This window comes from Neomonachus schauinslandi, chromosome 3 (genome assembly GCF_002201575.2).
Source record: "Neomonachus schauinslandi chromosome 3, ASM220157v2, whole genome shotgun sequence".
Classification (NCBI taxonomy): domain Eukaryota; kingdom Metazoa; phylum Chordata; class Mammalia; order Carnivora; family Phocidae; genus Neomonachus; species Neomonachus schauinslandi.
In genome coordinates, this window is record NC_058405.1 from 15,685,393 (window position 1) to 15,709,073 (window position 23,681).

General features: G+C 36.5%; 1 protein-coding gene across 1 annotated transcript in view; it reads right to left on the bottom strand.

Moving 5' to 3' along the window:
• Window positions 1-393: 393 nt before the first annotated feature.
• Window positions 394-23,681, bottom strand: part of GPR180 (G protein-coupled receptor 180) — a 30,403-nt gene continuing 7,115 nt past the window's right edge. The window contains exons 3-9 of the mRNA XM_021695993.1: window positions 18,526-18,726; window positions 11,208-11,388; window positions 11,017-11,066; window positions 8,164-8,321; window positions 4,533-4,724; window positions 2,559-2,636; window positions 394-1,573 (exon numbers count right to left, since the gene is read on the bottom strand). Coding sequence (XP_021551668.1) covers window positions 1,415-1,573; window positions 2,559-2,636; window positions 4,533-4,724; window positions 8,164-8,321; window positions 11,017-11,066; window positions 11,208-11,388; window positions 18,526-18,726 — 1,019 coding nt within the window. The 3' untranslated portion in view covers window positions 394-1,414. The remainder of the gene's footprint in view (window positions 1,574-2,558; window positions 2,637-4,532; window positions 4,725-8,163; window positions 8,322-11,016; window positions 11,067-11,207; window positions 11,389-18,525; window positions 18,727-23,681) is intronic.

The window sequence follows — 23,681 nt, forward strand, 5'->3', positions numbered from 1 at the left end:
AACAAAGATGAAGCCATAGGTACTTTAAAGTTATGCTGTGTTATTTTAACTATTTAATTAAAAACTTTAATTACCAGATCAGCACACCATTTCTTGCTTAAAAATGTAATACCTTTGGAAGTAGATAAAAAATATAAACAAAAAATAAGCCAGATGTAAAAATGAAAAGGCCTGAACAGCATGACACACAGAAACAGAATAATTTCCAATCAGTGACTACTAACGGGAATACTCATTTTATACAGCAGGTATCGACAACCACTTAGCAATTCCTTACACAGGCACTTGATAGAGTATTTTGTCGCTAGCATACTCAATACTGGGGCATCACATACACAAAAAAATATGGCTTTATTACAAAGGATTCAAGATGGCAACTACTTAGAATCCAGTGCCAACACGGATTATAACAAATCCAGTGAGTATTTTGTTTTTCAATTATTCATAGAAAATTTAATCCTGATTAAGTATCCTTGGGCAGGAATTCATGGATAGTTGATGACTGAAACCAACATTTATGTGAAATGCTTCTGTTAATTTAATCTGTGTATACGGCTTAATTATGATTGGGGATTCAATGTAAGAGAAATGAATTATATCAGGATTAAAATTTTAGTACCATATCATATAGTACGTTTTTCTTCTTTCTTTTTAAACACGTTACCCTGCTTGTCCCTTCACCTAAGTGCTCAGATTTTAAAACTCTTCGTAAGGAACAACCAATGTAATGTATCTAAGCTTTATTTTTCATAAACTATGAAAAGGGTTTCAAAAACCCTTTGCTAATCAAGCCAGAACCTGAACTAGAGCCAAAAGTGATCGAAGAAAATGGAGAAGAACCCCACACATAAATAAACAAAAACTTATTCATTTAGCTATAAATATATTTTACATTCACATTCTGAAGTAATTTCAATTTCATTTTCAATTCCTTTAAACTCCAATATGAAATGCATTTTCCTTAAAGCATAAGAAGCAGTTTTTAATCAGTGCATTACACTGATTTCATAATTGGAGTTAGTTTAGATATGCATAAGCAAGTAATCATTTAACTGATTACTTCTTATAGGACTATCAAACCTGAGTTAACTATTGATATAAGATGAGGCATTACAAGTGGTGAATCTCTTACCAAAATATCATATAATTCTTTTTCATCTTAATTTCCACAGAGAAATTGCGTAAGTCACCTTATAACAACACACTTCCTTGAAAGTTTATTAAGCATATTTCAAAACATTTCATTTATTACCTTTTTTCAGTTTGATACTGCTTAAATGCAGTTGTATAAATAACATGCTCTGCCTTCTTTGTTCAATTTTTCATACCAAAAGTATGAAAAAAAAAGTCACTGTATTTGGATCCTTATTGCACTCTTAAATCAATTCACTTTTCCTTTAAAGAAAATCAAGTATCAGAAGTGAGGCCGACTTTTGTGCCCAGATGATATGGTCAGTGGTAGTGTTACTGAAGAAAGTGAAGAAACTTCCCAGTATAAACTGTGGGACAGAAAGAGTCTGTAGAGTATAACCATGGAAACAGACTGGCAAAGGATAACACCTATTGTAATAACCTGAAAAGGAAAGAAAGGGAATGCTTTTACTGCATGCAAAAACAGACAAATTATATTCAATTTATCAGGAGCCTATATACTTCCCATTTACATACAAAACACATATGTAGGTATCCTGCTCTATCCTCTATCTTTACCATGGGTACATTTTATTAAAGAAATTTTCAATAGGAAATATGACTGATGTTCAGAACTGTAATTGTTCAAACCAAAATTTATTGAACAGTTAAGTTTACAGACTCCAAAATAAGACACATTCAGTTTGCTAAACCATTCTCTCCTCAGGTGCACACGCTACAGAAAGTGGTAAGAAAAATCAGGTTCCTGGCTAATCTGGTAAGAGGAGGAAAGCAGGCCCCACCTGAATCCTGAAGAGTATTCTAAAAGCCCTTTCAAATATTCTCAAGTTGCTTCTTTAGTTTTGCAGACTACCTTCCTATCTATTTACCCTTTGCAGACACCTCAGGTCCAAGAGCCCCCTGCGCGTTCAAGCCCACACGGTGTCGCTTGTAAGAGGTGGCTGGCAGAGCTTGCCGAAATGATGGCGCCGGTGACCTAAGAAGGCGGGGCTCAACACCATCCCGTGGGGCCCCTCGAGCGTGGCGCTCCAGTCCGCAGTCTGTAAAGCAGCTAGACTGATTTTTCATAAATCTGTCTTGACTTGTAACCACTGTGTCGTACAAAAATTGAATCAATTGTTCTTAACAAAGATGGATTATGAATTGCCTAATTTATAAAACAGTATTATGAAATAGGCTGAAATAATAAAAGTGATTTTTATCCTTTTTTAATTAACTAAAATTAAACATTTTTCTTTTATATTTTGAAGTTCTTATTTATATACTCACCAGTTCAATTATTTTGCTTCAAAGTTTTGTTTTAAAGAATTCAGAAAACCTGATCAGTGGATAAATAGGACTTTTCTACTTTAATAATTTCTCAATAAAGACAACAAAAAACTACTGTGATCATGTATATTACTTACCTTATCTCTTTGGTAGTCACTAAAAATGACAGAAATACATGCAAGACCTGGATGGCATAAAAACCACAAGATACAGCCCTGAAACAAATGACAAATAAGTCAAATGAGTACAGCTGTATGTTTATTTCCAGAATGTGCCAGATAAAAAACATTACTAACCTATTTAGGAGGTCCTGATTGACCTCAATTGGTCTTTAAAAGTTCTACCTAATAAAATGTAAAAATAAATTTGCTATTGCTATGATAATATTTTGTTTCTAATCAAATGCGGATTTTAAATTTTGCATTTGTAAATCTCTTATATGTACACATTTTAATATACTACAGTGTATATATTACATCTTTAAACATGAAAATACATTAATATAAGCAACATCAAAAACTGAGAAAAGCAAGGTACAAATGTGTAATATTCCTATAAAAAGAAAAAAAAGAACGCACAATCGTATTTGCATGTAGAGATACACAAAGAAATTCTGTAAGAATACCCGAAACACTGAGTAATAGTGGTGGCCCGTCCGCAGGTTAGTATATGAGAGTGGAACTGGGCAAGTAAGAATGGGAAATTTTTTAGCATTATACTCTTCAAGCATCTCTTTTCTATTTCTCCAAGAATGGCCATGTTTTTCTTTTCCAAAATTAAATTTGAAGTAAAAGAACAAGTTAATAAATAGTAGCTGTTGAGATGCTCAGTACATTGAAGATAAAGGAAAAAACAAGATGTAAAAAAAAAAAATGTGTTTAGCATGCTACTGTTTGTGTAAATACGGAGGGAAATACACAGGAATATTTAAAATTCTCTAGAAAGATAAGTTAGGAATTAAGAGCAGTGATTATATGAGGAGATAATAACTGAGTAGATGGGAGAGAAGTAAAAAATACTTTTGGTTCTTTTTAAATAATTTCAGATGTTTGAACCCATTTAAAAAGTTAAATTAAAACATATAAAAATAATTTTCTTAAGTTCAAGAAAAAAGTTTGGACCAATTTTAAACACAGAACAAAACAGGAAATGTAGTTTGAAAACATCTTAAATATATATTATCTTTCCAAACAAAAAGCACTCCCATCCCTGTGAAAAATTAAAAAGCAAAGTGGCATTTTCTTGCCTGTCTGGTACTCAGAAAGCTGAAGTGGGTTCCTGGGGCTGCAGGAGCAGCTTTAAAATGCTGAACGCTGGGAATAAGGAATCTGGCCCTCCTTCCACAGCCACCTTGGAATGCGGAGCACTGCGCACCCGGGTTGGGGGGATGCTGACGAACAGCTTATCTGAATGCCGTTCTGAGGTGCCAGGATGAAGGTGTACGGATTCTCTCAATCTGACAGAAAAATAGAACCTTCTAGGGAGGTAGGCTCCTGCAGTGTTACTACCCCGACTTCTCTCCTCATCTTTTCTTTTGTTAAATGGGTAAAGAAAAGAAGTCAAATTTGCTTTGAGATCCCACTTGTATAAGAAGGACATAGAACGGAGGAATAAAGTCAATGTGACCTCACACGGAGGTACTGAAATGGCTGAAACACAGTATGTCCTCAGCCTCCTGCTTCATCTGCTTATGCTAAAGACAGCTCCTCATGGTTAGAAAACACTGCATAACTCTGATGGTAACAGTTCATAATTAGGAAGTGTTTTCTGAGAAATGTAAACTGTTTTCTAATTTAATTTTTTAAAAACTCTGATACTAGAGGAAAAAAATGTGAAATTCCTATTGATAAAGAAATTATGGTCCAGGCAAAACCGACCTACCTAAGATTACATGGAAACTATTATTCCACAGGTTCTGTAAAATGAGATAATATCATTTACATCTCATAGGTTGTAAAGATTAAATGAGTTAAAGCACATAAAGGGCATATCTTAGTGCTCCAGCACATCATAAAAACTTAACCAACATTAGCACGGGGTTGCTCAACCTCCCCAAAACAGCAGAACAAACGTGATAATCAGAAGAAGCCATTTTCTACCCAAACCCATACTTTGGCAAACGTGATGTAAAACTCCCTTTTTAGCGTGCTTCTCTCCACTGTGATGATCTGGTAGAGTCCACAGCCTAATGACAATGCTAGGCAAATCCTTAAAATGATTAGCAAGATCCCTGCTAAGTTGTGATGTGAATGGTAGTTGTGAGGACTGGTATCTTCAAACTGTTCCCAAAGTAGCAAAATACTCTGCAAAATACAATATTACATTTAGAGGAAAAAAATCCTGTCTACTCATACATACTTTGTCAACTCTTTTCAAACATCCCCTTAAAGAGTATATAAACATTCCTAAGAGGTTCTAAGATTTACCAGACTATAAAGGTTGTTGACTAATAAAGCACAGGCATCAGGGATAGACTTTTCCTCTGTGATACCCTAAGCTAGAGAAAAGGGATTTTTATCAAATAAGACCACACACAAAAGATAAAAAGTGCAATTGCGACCACGATTCAAGTAAGACATCTCTAAGGATGAAAGTAAGTTGAAGGGGCGCCTGGGTGGCTCAGTCGTTAAGCGTCTGCCTTCGGCTCAGGTCATGATCCCAGAGTCCTGGGATCGAGCCCCGCATCGGGCTCCCTGCTCGGCGGGAAACCTGCTTCTCCCTCTCCCACTCCCCCTGCTTGTGTTCCCTCTCTCGCCGTGTCTCTCTCTGTCAAATAAATAAATAAAATCTTTAAAAAAAAAAAAGAAAATAAGTTGAAAATACTAAGAGAAGAAACCCGAACTTTCTTCTAAATCTCTCTTCCTTCAGCACCATATTAGGAATCAATGTATTCAAGCCCCTTATCTCAGGATAACTCTGAAATATCTCAGTATCTTCTGTAATCCAGAAGGGAACAAGTCAGAATTGTTGATTTCAGATGTCACTCCCCAGGGTAAAGGGAACTGTGTGTGTGTGTGTGTGTATTTCTTTTTGAGTGTGAGAGAGAGAATATGAGTACTTGCGCACGCACAAGCAGTGGGGAGGGGCAGAGGGAGAGGGAGAGAAACCCCAAGCAGGTTCCACACCCAGTGTGGAGCCAGACAGGGAGCTCAAACCCAGGACCCTGAGAGCATGACCTGAGCTGAAATCAAGAGTCGGACCCTTAACTGACTGAACCACCCAGGTGCCCTGAAGAAGAGTATATTTTTAATATTCACTGTAAGCAACCAGGTTATTTATGAATAACCAGCAGTTACTCATTCTTTTGTTTGTTGACTTCCTTTCCCCATATTGTTACCATTAAAGTAAAAAGCTCAGCAATTCCTCATTAGCTGTTCTGTTTATTGCTATTCAATGGAAACACATTCCTTCCATCTCTACCAAACGTCAATCACAAATTACCATAATGTTTTTGCCATCACACGTCAGTAGCCATGTGTTTCCTTCATCTGCCAACTCAGCCCTCAGAATGGTCTGCAGCGGCTTCCAAAGAATTCAGATCAAAACTCAGTCATTAAATCCAATTCTTAGGCTTTATGGGGTTTGTCAGCAACCCCTTCCTCTTCTCACTCTCAAATCTTCCATCCTGGTCTTACTCCTACTACCATGCTCAACAGCTGAACTCCTCTGTCATACTGGACAAGTGCGTTTCCTTCTTAGGCTGAATATTTGCTCTCCATTACCGAAGGGCTACTTCTTCACCCCCCCAAATTATTATACCCTCACAATTCCTTAACCTCTATTTTTAAACTTAACTTTTGGAATAAGGACGTGCTATTGTACAACTACTATCTCCTGATATCTATGTGAGATGATGGATATGTTAACTAGCCTGATTTTGGTGAACAATCACTTCACAACGTATACATATACCAAAACATCAAGCTGTATATCTTAATATGTACAATTTCTATTTGTTAATTATACCCCAATAAAGCCAATAAAAACCCTATCACTTCCCATGATTCACATTTTTACAGATTCAGACTCCACATTTTCAGATGTGTATATAACATGTGACCTGTGGAAAATACGCATGTATTTATGTAGTTGCGTGCACCTTGCCTGGGTGGTTGCTGAGGACCAGGGCTGTGTCTCATGTATTCTTCCCAGATGCTTACATAAACTCTAGATTAGTGTCATCATCTCAGTTCTTATTTGTCTATGATAATGGGTTAAAATTACAATGAAATAATGAAAATTCAATTTAAAAAAAAGCTATTTATTGAGAAATGAGAATTTAACCCAACATTAACACTACTCTCCATAAGCCCTGGATCAAAAACATCAAGTCGGTAGAATCTTGCCCTTATTTTAATCACTTCTAATTCAATTGTCATTAGCCCTTTGTTCTAATGCCTTAGAAAGGCATTATTTGCTAACTCAATATCACCACCTGTGATATGGTCTCTTTCTAACTCAATCATGAAATTCAATATACCTATTTCACTTAGCACCTACTACACTAAATACATACAATGAGTATAAAGATGAATAAAGCACAGGACTTATACTTCATTAATGAATTTTTCACTTTATTTAATGCATTAAAACTTAAGATTATAATGTCCTTTGTAGAGCCCACATATATATTTCATTTTCATCTATAGCTAATGATGGTCACAAGCTCAGTATAAATTTTTGTTTATACTTTCCTTAATAATTTTTATAAAATCCATTGCACATAGGCATATGGAGATCCTAGAAGAGAAGAAAACGAATAAAAAAAGGCTAAGAGAACTAAATTTTCTAAAAGATTAAATTTGGGGGCGCCTGGATGGCTCAGTTGGTTAAGCGACTGCCTTCGGCTCAGGTCATGATCCTGGAGTCCCGGGATCGAGTCCCACATCGGGCTCCCTGCTCAGCGGGGGGTCTGCTTCCCCCTCTGCCCTCTTCCCTCTTGTGCTCTCTGTCTCTCATTCTCTCTCTCTCAAATAAATAAATAAAATCTTTTAAAAAAATAAATAAATAAATAAAAGATTAAATTTGATTTTGGATTTTTCAAAAACTAGATCCCCTTCTTTCTCATTCTGTATTTTGCTTTTTCATTAACCTCAGATATTCATTTGAATTCTTTCATGTATAAAGTAACAGAACTGGACCTAAAAAAAAATCCTTGCCCCTGGATGAATCTCAAATTCACTGATTCACTCATTTAAAATGTTGAGTTCTTACTATGTGTTAGAAAATATGAAAGAAAGCTATTAAGTAGGAAATAAGAATCTATCCTAATATTAAGCATTCTGCATATTTTTAAATAAGCTGATTGTGAAAGCTCAAGTTCAAGTAAATTACAACTAAATTCTGCAATCTACATATACCAGCACTCGGAAGATTACAGGTTATTTGATCTATCACTCTTTATTTTTTTAAGATTTTATTTATTTATTTGACAGAGAGATAGAGAGAGAGCACAAGTAAGTTGAGAGCCAGGCAGAGGGGGAGGAAGAAGCAGACTCTCTGCCGAGCAGGGAGCCCAATGGGGGGCTCGATCCCAGGACCCTGGGATCATGACCTGAGCTGAAGGCAGGCAGCCACTTAACCAACTGAGGCACTCAGGCGCCCCAGATCTATCACTCTTTAAATTCATACTTCAAAATGACAAATTCCTCATGAGTCCCAAGTTTCACTTTTGAAATGAGGTTTGTTCAAGTTTGCATTTCTGCGTATTGTAAAGTACAAACACTGAGTATCAATACTCACCTGTGTTATCACAATGAATACAGCAATGCCAGTGGATGCAGGAGTAGAATCCCACTGGAGAGGTCTGCTTTGAGACTTCTTCATTCTGACTATTGTCCAACCCATGCATAGACTCAGAAGCAGGTATAACATTTGAATTTGGGAAGCAATGTCAAAAACTAATGGGAAATGAAAACCAAAGTCAACCAAGTTTTCATATTACAAAGGATTTGGTCCTTTTTGCATTGAGAATATAATTATTCTTTTAAACACAAAAAGATAGGCATTTTCAAAGAGAAGTCGATAAAATTCAGTAACTCAGTAATAAGAGATATTCAAGTAGAGCTCTAAAAATTAAAATTTTGCCATTAAGTTTGTAAACATTTCTTAAAATAGAACATTGGCAATACTCTCTCTATATACATACATATATCTTTATTAAGACCAACTTTAAATCTCTTTGTGCTTCCCATTTTTCTTAGCTTTTCTAACTACATAATGCTGTTCTCTATAACAGACTGCTTATTAAAAATAAACACATTTTAAATGTAATTTCTGCAATGTGGAGAATACTAGTGCCTTCATTTCCAGGCTGTTAATTATTTTTTGATGGTTGAACTATATAATGTGAACTTATTTTCTAAAACTATTAATCAGAAATAGCATGACAATAAAACACATGGCTACTGTAACATTCAATGATGTCGGCTTTGGTGCTGGAGTCCCGAAGACGAACGAAACGGTCCGTGTGTTAGTGTGACACGCCACCAGGTGGCCACCACTGACACTGCAGGGGACGCCTGCTGCTTCAAAAACGGAGGCAACAGGACCACCTATCCAGTTCCAGACTCGGAGAAAACAACAGTATATATAAATACTCCAAGTTCCATGCATTTTTATTTTGGAAACTAGTATTTATTGACTTAAAAAAGATGATCACTTTCTCATCATAGGGTATTTTGATGAGGATTTTGGAATAAACGTGATCAAAATTTAACAAAGTGAAACTTTCTTCAAATTGCCAGCCATACCACCTTTGACGTCTACAACTTTTACTTCTTTTATATAAAGATATTCTTGCAAAAACAGGTAAAACTAGCTGTACTATAATATATTAAAAAGTTACAAGCTGAAAACCTATTAATGATACACTTTTCCAGATATATTTTGACCATTTTCCCTCTACTCTGCCATGCAAATTAAAACTGGATACTCGACATTTGTGCTCACATATTTGTAATAGTAAATTCTGATAATAAACTGTTACTACATTTGAATGGTACAAAATGTCATGGCCTTTCAGATCAAGCACAGTTTTCTTTCATCACAGATTGTAAATGATTGTGATGCCAATTACTTTTATTAAACATCTCACAAATAAATATTCAGTTATTTAAAGAAGTCAGCCAAAGGAATAGTCCTGCATAAGTTGCTAATTAGCAAAAACAAATACCTGGGGGGGGGGGGAACCCCTGATGTTCTGGCTCAATTCTCTGTATACTAAGTAAGACACATATTGACAGAATACTGTAACTGTAAGCATGGGTAGATAAGACACTGCTTATCTGCTGTCACTGAAAAATACCTAACTGTAGACAAAATATACAGGTCACACAAAAATCCCATTCTGTGTGATTTTACTAAAAATCTTGACGTTTTAATCATTTAACTTATCAAACCTGTTATCAGAACACCAAAATTTAGCAGCATTTATTGTAGTTTAATTAAAAAAAAAAACAAAAACTTTTGCTTTTTAACCTACAGTGAAGATGCCAGACAACCTAAAACACTATTTTGTATGCAGCAAACACTCACAAAAATTCAAAAGTCCTTGATTTTAGTAGTAGCTTCCACTGATGGGCTTCTGTGCGCTTTGCTTCTCAAAAGGCATAAGCTAAATTATTTCTGAGGTTCTGTTCAGCTTTAAAATTCTATGGTTCTATTAAACATCCTGAGTCACCTAAGAGACAAGAGCAGGAGAAACCAGCGCTCTCAATACTGTTCAAAAAGGAGAAGCAACTCGCGTTCGTGTCCAAGAGGTGACCAGTACACATCCTCTTTAGGAGGAAAACAAAGGTAGTAGGTTTAAAATCTTAAAATAGGCAGCAAGATGAAGATAAATGAGTCCTGAGATCATTACAGAGATTACCATGAGCTACCCTATTAAATAGAGATGAGACTAAAAGAGAATTATGGAAATATTTTAAAAAGTAAATCCTGGAATGGTCTCATATTCAGAATTTGCTTTTTTAGAGCATATCTTGACTACTTTTCTGGGACTGAGAATGCCATTATAGATCATGGGAACTTTTAAATATTTTTCCCATCATGCTTAGTTGAAAAATTATTTCATCAGAATTCTTCATATAAATAAAGGAAAGAAGCTATGAGATCAATTCAATTATAGGTATATTCTCTGGCTCTGCAGCAGAAAAAGTAAAGAAAGGGATGAAAATAGGAAAACCACCTTCAGCTTTGGGATCAGAAAATTTGGGTCTGAGTTTGGTCTCTACCACATAACAGCTGCTGACATTTGGAAATGCGCTTCCTGTCAATGAGCCCAGATGCTTTATGTGCAAACTAGGGATAAACATCTCCACATCACTGAGTTTTTCCTGAGATAAACTGAGGGAATGCATATAAGTAAGCTTCAAAAACAATGAAGAACTACACATTTTACCTATTATCAAGAAGAAACTAAATGGGACAGATGGGAACTAAATCTGTAACCCTCTTTACAGTTGGGCTGAATTCTAACCAACCCTGGATAGAAAAATTTTATCAGGACGAAAATAATTTACAAAAAAAGGAAAACAAGCCAGAAGCAGAGAGCAAGGTTAGGTTTCAAAAAACACATCTCAGAAGGATACTCACATTCTGCCAAACTTCCCATAAAAGGTATCCCTATTCCATCTTTGGAGTAACTGAGGAATTGAAGAGAAGAGTATTAGTGTAAATTACAAATGCGCGAAGAGGGTTCATAATCAAAGCGAGCACAATTTTGGCGAACTAATTAGGATTAATTAGACGCAATGGCGAACACAGTTTTAGTGGTTTCGAGTTACCTGGAGAAATGAATATAATTAGCTAACGCCGAGCCGGCCTGTAGCAGCAGTGCGGCTGTCAGAACCTTTAGGATCACGTGCATGGGCCCTCCCTTCTTGATAGCCTGCCACAATGACTGAGCATAAATGCAAGCAAGCACAAAGTACACCAGGACTAGGAGAAAAAAGAACTCATGTAACCCTGTGGAGAGAAGAAAGGAGTCTGCTTCAGTACAAAGCCAGCGACAGCGTGGGGTTGCTTTCAAATCTTCCTTCAATATATTTCTAGAACTTGCTTTTTTAATTGGGAGTCATAGCATTCCCTTTTGTACGGAAAAAAGGGAAACTTAAAATGTAAACAATTTTTTACTTTGGGATAAAGATTTAAATATAAGAAGGCAGATTAAACTAACGTAGATAAAGTCAATCTATAAAATGGTCTATAATCATGGTCAGGGGATAAGCCAGAAGACTAACCATAAGAGCACAGTTTTGTTAAAAAACAGGAAATTAAAACAAGGATTTTAGCATTCAGTTAGACATACTTTTTGCCTCCAAAGTGGATGACTTTAGTATGAAATTTAGGAACAGATTTCATCAACAATAGTTAAATACACCCTGACAATGGTTCTCAAAGTGCGATCCCTGGGCCAGCAGCATCCAAAGGGAACTTGTTAGAAACAGAAACACACATTCTTGGGCCTTATCCCAGCTCTACTGTATTAGAAATTCTGGGAGAGGGGAGCAGCAAACTGTATTTTAATAAGCCCATCAGGTGATTCTGATGCAAAAGCACAGCTCTGGGATGTACCATTACCTTACATTTCCAGCTAGACAGTTTCAAAATACCTGTTATGACCAGAGTCCCCTTCTGAAGTCAACTGTCTTTAGCTCTTGTCAAAGAGGAAATCCTATGGAGACCATGAGACTCCATTCCACAGTTGACTAAAACTAAGACCTGACCAAACGGCCACCAATCTGAAGACTAGCCACTGACCACCAGAGTAATTTGGGTCTCAAAGATAAGTCAGGCTAATCATATTCTCTCAGGAAATGAAACCACAAAACATGGAAAGAATTAGGCAACAGAAACTGAAACTGAAAGGAGCTGATGTTGGGACAGACCAAAGACATCAGATCAGGCCACAGTGAAATAAATATTTTGAGTAAGCAGAAATTTCGAATAAGCAAAGGGAGTTGGTTGGTAAAGACAAGAACAAAGTAAACGAGCAGACTTTGTATTAAAAACGGTGCCAGTCATTAAGCAGCTTCTAGTTCCTACTAACAGCTTTCTAGTGCAGTGTCCATGCATTCACATGGATGACACCCCCTTTTTCTGCAGTACCTGGAATCTTTTGACTGTGTCTTCATTTTTCAGAAATTTCAGAAAATTTTTATCATAAACTAGAGGGCTAGCTTTGAGTTGAATAGCTTACTTACACTGACTTGGTGACATCTAAAGCTAGTCCCTAATATTAGGATTTTATATTGTATCTACATAACACTGGAGTACAGTGCCGGTGGCCGTGAAGGGGGCTGCCTCTGCTGAATCTGTGGATGAACAGTCTAAACTGCGATCACTCCCATCCAATTGCGAGTGCTGAATCTGCTCCAGTTTCCCATGTGAGGTAAGCTCCAATCAACAGGCAGAGAAGGGCGTATTAATCTTGAAAAAGCAATCCAGAAGATGCAAACGGTAGGAAAAACAGTCATTAAACACTTCAATCTCAATCATGTTTTTGGAATGGTTAGGAGGAAAAAAAAAAGAGAGAAGTAGTATTTCAGCCACTGGGTGTCTCTCCTGCTCTACACACAAAAATGTCACTAGTTACTTCTCTCATCCAGGTGAAAAAGCATGTTTAGACTTCAGGAAGAGAAGATCAAATAACTGAAAAGGCATAATCTCTTTTTAAACTCCTTACATAGAAAGTATTCCAGCTTTAGAAATAATGGGATGATAAGCCTGGGATTGTTATAGTAATAGAACAAGACAGAAAATACACTAAACATATTATCACCGAGTGTCAGTAAAATTCTTTATGTGGTCCGGTCTTTTGAATCTTAGTTTTTATTTTTCCTTCTTAGTATAAAGAATTAAATATGGCATTCTTTTGTTTTATTTACTTATAATACTTTACAGAGTATCCATTACAAGATAAAGTTTCAGACTCCATCAGGTTACAAATCTATGACGAAAAGAAAATCCTCAGACTATTTACTGAGTAATCAGAATAATGTAAGAGGAAGGTACTTGTGGAAAGAAGACCCATGTCAGCTGCACAAAACAGGACTATTCAGTATGAAATGGACCTTCCAGAAAAGCTAACATTATAAGCAACAAATTTTTTCATTCAGATGATATATTAAATAACTTGAACTAGCTCAGGACATTTGTATCCTATACTTTATTCATTCATTATTCTTACCTTGACCCTGTCCACAAGATAGTCTAAAGATAAAATGCTGATTTTGCATGCAGTTCTCTTAAATAAATCCCCTCTAGAAAAAAGAAGTCTGTTTTTTTCTCTTTAGTGATCAACTTTACTTTATTCTGTCACCATGCTTCACAAAAAAACAATCTATATTTGTTCACTGTGAAATTAAATTCTAATTATAAGACAGGTGGGAACTAAGTATTAACTCTCACCTATATACAAAAGAAGAAAAATACTGTCAAATGAGCATGCAACAGGTGGCAAACATGTATGTTATAAGGAAATGTGTAGATTTTAAGGCAAGCTTAACGTGAAGAAGCACTGGCAAAATTCAGCAGGAAGAAAACTTACAGGACAGCTTCAAAAAACAGTTCCAGCTACATGATGGGAGATGGGAGAAAAGAGGGTAAGAAAAGGGGAGAGTCACTGGAACACTCCTGCCTACCCCAATGCCCATGCCACCCGCAAGTGTTTCAAGATATATCCTGATTAGCCTCAACTGACCACAGAAAATTCCACCACCCCTGCCAATAAGAGGTAAGCCTAACCCTGTACTCGGACATACTAATCTACCCTCATCTCTTTCTGACACCTTCACTTATATTTGTCTTATGATGTTGTAGAGCAAGGGCACGTGACCTAGCTCTGGCCAGTGAAATCTGACGAGGGAGCTTCTGAGAAAGGTTTCCTTCCTCTCAAAAAAGAGCTACTGTATATTGTCATTATCTGGGTGTGAAGCCCACAAAGTGAACTGCAGTTACCCTTGAACATGAAGGAGTTAGCCTAACGACAAAGCTGACAGTCAGAAGATAGGAGGGTACAGAGATGCTGAATAAACCACTGTGAAGAAGCCTCAGAAATTCTTGTTACGTTAAGAATCTAATTTCCTTATTGTCTATACCGTTTGCATGAGAGTTTTCCATTATTTTAAATCAAAAGCATTCCAACATGTTACCAGAGCTAATATCTGGAATCTTAAAAACAATGAGATAGCAGATGTGACAAAGAATAATATTACAATATTATTCTGATGAAAACCAGCCTACTTTAGATGATAATGCTTTAACTTTTGGGATTCTGAGTACTTCTTTTGGTCTCTAACAAGAGCACAAATATAGTCAATGAAGATTCTAATTTTTTTAAAAAGCAGTTTTACTTTATTCTACCTTAAAACATAATATTCCTATGTAGTATTTTGTCAAGTGGCATCATCCTTGCCTTAGTGTTTTTTTTAAACCTAGACCAATCTGTAAAATATGAGATTAACCAAAGTCTGATAGATACAAAATACATAATTTGTGGGCGCCTGGGTGGCTCAGTCGTTAAGCGTCTGCCTTCGGCTCAGGTCATGATCCCGGGGTCCTGGGATCGAGTCCCACATCGGGCTCCCTGCTCTGCGGGAAGCCTGCTTCTCCCTCTCCCACTCCCCCTGCTTGTGTTCCTGCTCTCGCTGTCTGTCTCTGTCAAAAAAATAAATAAAAATCTTTAAAAAAAAAAAAAATACATAATTTGTTTGAAAGAAAACAAATTATAAAATCTAACCAGAATAACATGTAACATTAATTGCAGCTATCTGTACCAGGTTATTCTAATTCAAACTCCTTAGACATATAGCTTAATAGTCAATTATCACTAAAAACCATAGCAAATCAATTTTCCCTACTTAGGGCAGAAAATTAGACAAATGAGCAAAAGTTTCTAAAATAAACTAACTGGGGATTCTTTCCTAGAAAGAAATTCCATACCTGAGGCTACAGAATAGGAAGAATCCCTCTCAAGGCTCTACTGTAAAACCAATATAACAAAGCAATGTGGGATATGGACTTTTTTTTTTAAGATTTTATTCATTTATTTGAGAGAGTGGGAGAGAGCACGAGATGGAAGAACAGAGGGAGGAGAAGTAGACTCCCCGCTGAGCAGGGAGCCCAATGTGGGACTTGATCCCAGAACCTGGGATTATGACCTGAGCTGAAGGCAGACGCTCAACCAACTGAGCCACCCAGGCACCTGGGATATGGACTTTCAGATCACTGGTTCCGCACATTAGAATCAACCTGGAGCTTCAACAAACCACAGCTGCCTGGCTTTCACTCCAAAACCAAATCCATCTGAGTCTCAGGGGGTTGAGATCTGTATTTTTTTTAAAGCTCTCCAGATGCACAGTGATGGGTTGAAGACCACTGATTTAGACTTTGATGTAGAACTAATCATATGACATACTAGTCATGGCAATGTAGAATTAATCATATTTTAAGGGTTTTACGTACCTTAATCAATAAAATGATGTGATCCCTAGGAATTAAGCCAGCCATATAACAACTGAATACTTCTGAGTACGTCTGGCACTTGTAAATAATCAATCCCCACAGATTAGCCTTGCACAGAATCATGCTTAATGAAAATACATACTGTAGTGAGGCTTTATCCCTCATTTAAATATTATTGGTGACATGACCATGTAACTTTCTCCATTCTAGTATAAGACAGATTTTAAACATAAACATAAGCATCAAATCAAAATCAGTCTTGGAGAAGGCAGGTCAGAAAGAGTCCGGACTAAGAGCTGAATTAGAATGGTTCCTGTGAACCCTAAAGAAAAAGCTAGCCATAATTCAGGATGCTGGAAAAAACACTGGAAGACGTGGGCAAGGTTCAGGGTGAGCCTGGGCAAATATGGCTGACATTCAGTGGCCCAAGGGTGGTACAGGCCACAAATGTGATCACTCTATGGCCTACAGTCTATGTTCAGATGTCTATAATTGGGAATGAGGAAAGTGACCAAAAATGGGAGCCTGGATAAGGAAGCAAAAAAAAGTATATCAGGATCTAGTAGAGTCTCATGGGTCCACAAAATAAATAAAACCACCTCTTGAGCTACAGGCAAATTGCCAGGAAGGCAAGAGGGGGAAGGGCTTTTGGACCGACTACACTATAGGCTGTAGTGTTTGCACATACAGTGAATGCAGCAGAGTATTACTTCCTGCTGAGCCTTTACCAGTCCTAAAAATAACTGTCATATGAAATAATAAAGACTTAGGGTTAAAAGGGACCTTACAAGCAATTTAGTCCACCTATCCATCCAAAGCTATCAGTTAGACCTGGGTTTCATCGATGCCTTTCCAAACTACAGAAAATAAATGTCAACATCTTTTATAAAGATAAAAAAAAATGGGATCCCTGGGTGGCTCAGTCGGTTAAGCATCTGACTCTTGATTTAGCTCAGGTCATGATCTCAGGGTCGTGGGATCGAGCCCCATGCTGGGCTCTGTGCTGGGGGCTTGGAGTCTGCTTGGGATTCTCCCTCTGCCTCTCCCACCCTCCCCCCTCTAAAATAATAATAATAATAATAATAATAATAAATAAAGATAAAAGAAATGGTAGGACTGAATTGACTTCCTTTTCTTTTTTTTTTTAAAGATTTTATTTATTTATTCGACACGGCGGGGTGGGGGAGCCAGCACAAGCAGGGGGGAGCGGCAGGCAGAGGGAGAAGCAGGCTCCCCGCTGAGCAAGGAGCCCAATGTGGGGCTCGATCCCAGGATCCTGGGATCACGAACTGAGCAAAAGGTAGCCGCTTAACCGACTGAGCCACCCAAGTGCCCCTGAATTGACTTCCAATAATGATCCATACTGATCCAAAGTACTGTTAGGTAAAATTTAACCTTTAAATTCGCTTGCATTCAAAAGTAACTTGAGTAGCTTACCCTTCTGTCATTTCCTTCACAGAAAGAACTTTTAAATTTAACTATTTAAGAATGTTTGGCTCTCCATTCTGTTGCTATATAAATATTTTTTTCAGACTAGAAGATACTAAAAAATATTTATCTCTTCATACATTAAGTTACTGGTGACCTCCTGTCCATAACACATGCCCCTTGAGTTACATTTCTAGCTGTGGCAATTTACACTTTGAATTAAACAATCGGTTTCATCTAATGTAGCCTCAATTTCTTTCTACCTGCACCCACTCACCTTGATGGCCAATGAGATTTAATGGGACTGAATTTCTAAGCAGATTGATTCTTCCAGATGGGTAATGAACTCATTAAGAAGCAAACTCCTAGTCCTTTTCTTTGATAGACATCCTACAATCTTAGTCTTCATTCTGACATGTCAATTTACAAATCTGCTATAATACTGTAGCGCACGTTTACCATTAATCAAAAGAAGTCATTCATTTCTGTTTGGGCTATGAATCTTACTTCTGTAGGACAATACGCAGCCAACCCTAAAATTCTGATGAAATATTTTATGGGAGTAAAACAGATTTTGGAAAACATTATAAACTTTGATCATTCCTAAAATGGTTGCAAGCTCCCATGAAGACAATCCCTACTATCTTTAAACAACTTGGTGAAAGGACAGCCATACAAAATAGTGCAGGTTCCATCTCACTTAAAAACTGATTTTCCTTTCTCCCGCTCCCACTCCCCCTGCTTGTGTTCCTGCTCTCGCTATCTCTCTCTGTCAAATAAATCTTTTAAAAAAACCCTGATTTTCCAATTTAGATTGCTCAATTTATTAGCATTTTTCTGTTTATAAAAATAGTGCTAGGTTATCATAAAAACCACAAAAACGTTTAGAATGCATAGAGAAAACTAAAAATCCATAATTCTACTCCCCAAAATACAGAAACAATCTACTAATATTTTTGTACTTCTTTCTGCTTAATTCTCTGTATTTTTTAACATACTTGAAATCATAAAATATAAAATTTAGTGTTCTGCTCTTCTAACTTAATAGTATGGCTATTATTAAAATGCTATAAGAGGATTCACTTACCATCTGCATACTGTTGGACACAAGTTGTTCTCAATTTTTAATATTCAAAAAACATAACATGAAAATATTTGTGCACAAGTTTTTTCTATATTTAGGACATCTATTTAAGTATATATTCTTACCAGATTCTCCAGCACTAAAATGATCAAATGGATTCCCTTCAGCATCCGGGTTTAGTAACATCATTTCAAATGGGATATCTTCCGCCTGAGAATTCTCATTGTCATTTTTGCATGTATACTTGTCAGCATAAAACACGTGCCACGTTTGTGGATATGGAACCTGGGACACGGTCAGATTATGTTCAGTCTGATTCATGGTCACTTTAAAGAGAAAGAAAATAGCACTTTCAAAGCAAAACTCTCAAATATATTCATTGTTTCAGTCATATAATCAACTCAAGAGTTAGATTCTTTTGTTTTGTTCGGTCTTGAAAATCGAAGCCCTGGTGTAGTACTGAATAAGGCCTGTAAATCATAAGGCAGATAAAAAATAATGTATCCTCACCAAAGAGGTCACTATAAAAGTACTGTGAAACACCACAAATGAGTAGAATGGTTTCAATGAAGTTTTGAATCTGAATTTTAAATATTTCAAAGTTTTCAAGTGGATTAGTAACATTAAGAATTTTTTATTGTGGTAAAATATACATAAACACAAAAGTTACCATTTTAGCCATTTCGAAGCATACAGTTAGCTCTGTGGCATTAAGTACATTCACAATGTAACAACTTCATGACAATGGGTAACAACTACAGTGACATTTTTGAAAATTATATTTGAGTTAAATTTAAAATGGAGCATTCAACTCAGGGATTCATTAGATCTAAAAACTATGACCCACAAATACTTTCAAAAGATTTTCCAAATCTTTTTCTCATTGATTATTCTTTACAAAGGTACTGAAAGGAGAAAAGTAGAAATTACCAGAATATAAGAGTTGTTCTACTGGGTCAGGTCTACACAGTGGGGGGATGGGGAGGCTCATGAATGTTGGCATTACACAGATCTGTGTTTGAATCCTGGCTCCAATACTTACTTGCCTTCTGTGTAAACTTGGGCAAGTTATGTAAGTAATGACACTTTCTTCATCTGTAAAATGAAGATAGTACTTAGAGCAAAGAGTTGGTGGAAGGACTAAGTTACATGAGTCATTTACCACAATACCTGTCCTATAGTAATTGCCGAATGAAGGTTAATTCTCCTTTTCCTTTCTTTGAAACAAGGTAGTTATACTAATAAATGGTTCTTTTTTTTTTATTATGTTCAGTTACCCACTGTATAGCACATCATTTGTTTTTGATATAGTGTTCAATGATTCATTAGTTGTGTATAACACCCAGTGCTCATCACAACACATGCCCTCCTTAATACCCATCACCCTGTTACCCCATCTCCCCTCCCCCCTCCCCTCTGAAACCCTCAGTTTGTTTCCCGGAGTCCAGAGTCTTTCATGGTTTGTCTCCCTCTCTGATTTCTCCCCCTTCAGTTTTCCCTCCCTTCCCCTATGGTCCTCCTTATGCTCCACATATGAGTGAAACCATATGATAATTGTCTTTCTCCGATTCATTTATTTCACTTAGCATAATCCCCTCCAATTCCATCCATGTCGATGCAAATGGTGGGTATTCATCCTTTCTGATGGCTGAATATTCCATTGTATATATATGTACCACATCTTCTTTATCCATTCATCTGTTGAAGGGTATCTTGGCTCCTTCCACAGTTTGGCTATTGTGGACATTACTGCTATCAACACTGGGGTGCATGTGCCCCTTCTTTTCACTGCGTCTGTATCTTTGGGGTAAATACCTAGTAGTGCAATTGCTGGGTCGTAGGGTAGCTCTATTTTTAACATCCTGAGGAACCTCCATACTGTTTTCCAGAGTGGCTGTACCAGCTTGCATTCCCACCAACAGTGTAAGAGGGTTCCTCTTTCTCCACATCCTTGCCAACATTTGTTGTTTCCTGTTTTGTTAATTTTTGCCGTTCTAACTGGTGTAAGGTGGTATCTCACTGTGGTTTTGATTTGTATTTCCCTGATGGGTAGTGACGTTGAGCATAATAAATGGTTCTCAATCCAGGGTAATTGTGCTCCCCTCCAGTGCATTTGAAAATGTGTAGGGACAGTTCTGTTGTCACAATAGTTAAGAAGGTCCTTGGAGGGAGGCTGTGCTAAACTTCATGCAATCCAAGGTAAAGTTTCATACAATAAAGACCTGTTCCACCCAAAATGCCAATAGTACCCCCTCTGAGAAACACTTAATGATGTCTACGATGCCTTCCAAATCTGAAACTATGATTCTGAGGCACTCACTAACACTACCACGAAGTAGTAGGAGAATAGTGTCTCAAATGCTATGTATAATACAAAGAGTAGAAGAGTTAAAAGAGGAAGTCTTGGTGCTATTACTTAATAACCTTGCAGCTCAGCAAATAAATTGCTTAACCTCTCGAAATCTGTTTCTTCAGTAGTAAAATTAAGATACCCGACCTGTTTAACACAGAGTTCTTGTGAGGAGCAAATGAGACAGTATCTGAAAATCCTACATGAAGAGCTTAATTCTATACAAAGTAGAGTATTCTTAAAATATAAGATTATTCCCAATTCTAGATTGCCCCCATAGCATGCCAGTTAGTCTTGATCTTTTTCTCAATTGCAGAAAAATGCTTTTTAATAAACAAAAGACACTTTCTGAGATAAACGTGGGGCTCTGCATTGGGGCATTATGAATTTATTCATTTTCTTAGGTGTCATGATGGTACTGTTATTATGGAGAATTGCTCATGACACCTACAGCTTATTTTCCCATGCCTTGATTAAAAACAAAAATCACACACACAAATGTAAAGCAAATGAAGCAAAATAGTAACAATTATTGAATCTAAGCAAAGGATATACTGATATTAGTTGTACTACACTTTCAACTTACCTGTATGATTGAAAACTTCCTGAATAAAATGTTAAAAAACACTATTTTTAAGTTGTCTTTATAAATGAGATACGGATTTATCTAGTCAGGATTCAAATTTTGAGGACTTAGACTTTACAACTGGGAATTTCATTAACAGTAGTTAAAGGGGACAAGATGATTTTTATTAACAATGCCACAGCATTTTGGGGGGGGCTATATTAATTTAGCTGATATTTATCCTACTGTTTTTGGTTTATTTTTTTACTGTATAGCTTCTTGAAAAATGTAGCAAAGACTCTAGTTTCTGTTAAATATTTGAAGACCTTTAATAAGAACTCAATATATGAGCAATAGTGGCTCAGAAATTAGGCTTTTGAAATGTGCAGCTCACAATTACATAATCCGAACTTTCTAATAGAAAGGTTCTGATATGTTGCCGTTTTATCACTTGCACTTTTTTCTTAGATAAAACAACATAAAAATTAACCATTACATTTTTCACCAATATACTTTTTAATGTTTCATTTTCAATTATGCAGATTTACATAAAATAAAAACAAAAGTGTGCTTTAAAAAGTGATACTGGCCTTCAGTTATTTGTCTTGTGGCCTTTTTTAGCAAGCCTGGGAAACAAGCATCTTGACAAAACTGTATGTTCATTGTTTTTGAGACAAAACACTACCACACAGCATACGTAGTCCATGCTGATGTAATTAGTATCTCACATATTAACAAAACTTGAATTGCAGAGAATGGTGTCACATGGCTAGCTGCCCAATCATGTTATAAAAGAAAATGCACAGAATAATAAAATGCTAACAGCTTTCAATGATTTATAAAATATACCAAATGTACAAAAGGAATTATTATGTGTGATATAAAAATACTGAAAATGTTTTGTAAGCAAAATATTTAGCTCTTGTAACCTGAACCTCCTTGTTAAATTTTTTTACATAAAGTCATAATTTTCAGTGCTTTTAAATGTCTCATTTGCTTTCTTTAAAAACCTACAAAATAGCTTTTGTCATTTTTAAAAAATCTGATGTTTTATGACTTTACTGAAAGAGGAAAAAGGAAGACTGAAAAATAATTTCTCAAACATTAATTTGGGGGAATGTATACACACAAGCAACATTCGACACTACAGAATTTTTCAAATCTGCTAGTCTTTTCATAGTTCACAGCAGCAGTAAGATTTTACATAGGAGTTTGGCATAGTTAATGAACTCATTACCAACTAGGTGAAAGGCTACTAATTCTTTTTTTTTTTTTAAAGATTTTATTTATTTGACAGAGAGAGCACAAGCAGAGGGAGAGAGAGGGAGAAGCAGGTTCCCTGCTGAGCAAGGAGCCCGATGTGGGACTCGACCCCAGGACCCCGGGATCATGACTTGGGCCGAAGGCAGCCGCTTAACCGACTGAGCCACCCAGGCGTCCCATGGCTACTAATTCCTAAAAGTCTCATTAATGGCCAGGAAATGAGAATTATTTCTACAAGAAATTATTTAAAAATATGTGGTACTACTACATTGTCATGAATTTAAGGATATGCTTTTTGTTTCAATGCACCAAAGCTCCTGAATAATAACATACTATAAATATGGCAGCTAATATATAAAAGTTAGAGAATATTTCTTAAGACTTGGCTTTTGTTGCTGGGAAAAGAGTTGATGAAATTTGCAGAAAGCAATATATATATCACCAGTATTTAATTTTTTCCAGGTCCCAAAATTTAACAATCTTCATTCCTCACAAATTCCTATTTCCTGAGATCTTCCATTCCAATAATTCCAAAGAATACCCTCGCACTCAACAGAAGAATAGAGAAGAAGGAAAAATAGCCTAAGAAACAACTGCAAGAGGTTTTTGGAAGCTGCAGCCTTGTATATATATGCAACTCCATCCTAAAGAGTTATAATTAAAATGGACTTTCAGGAACCTTAATGAAAACTTATCCAACTTTCTGGTTGTACAGATAGGTAAAGTGAGGCTCAAAGAAAACAGGCACTGATTCTCAGTTTAGCAGTCTTTCCACTGCACTGTGCTCTCTCCCTGCACACATAAGGTCTGTGACTGAAGGTATATGACTGATACAAAATTTATGTTTTTGCAAGTGTACATAGTATATAGTATAACATTAACAACATAATATAAAAAACTAAATTCCTACAGCTCAAAGCTTTAAATTGCCTGCTAAGTTTTTACTGGAAGAAAAAGACCAAATACAAAGCAATCAACCTACCAACCAGATATGAAAGGTACCAAATACAAAGCAATCAACCTAGCAACCAAAAAAACCCCTCAATCTCTTCCACAAATGGTGTTGGGAAAATTGGACAGCTACAACCAAAAGAATGAAACTG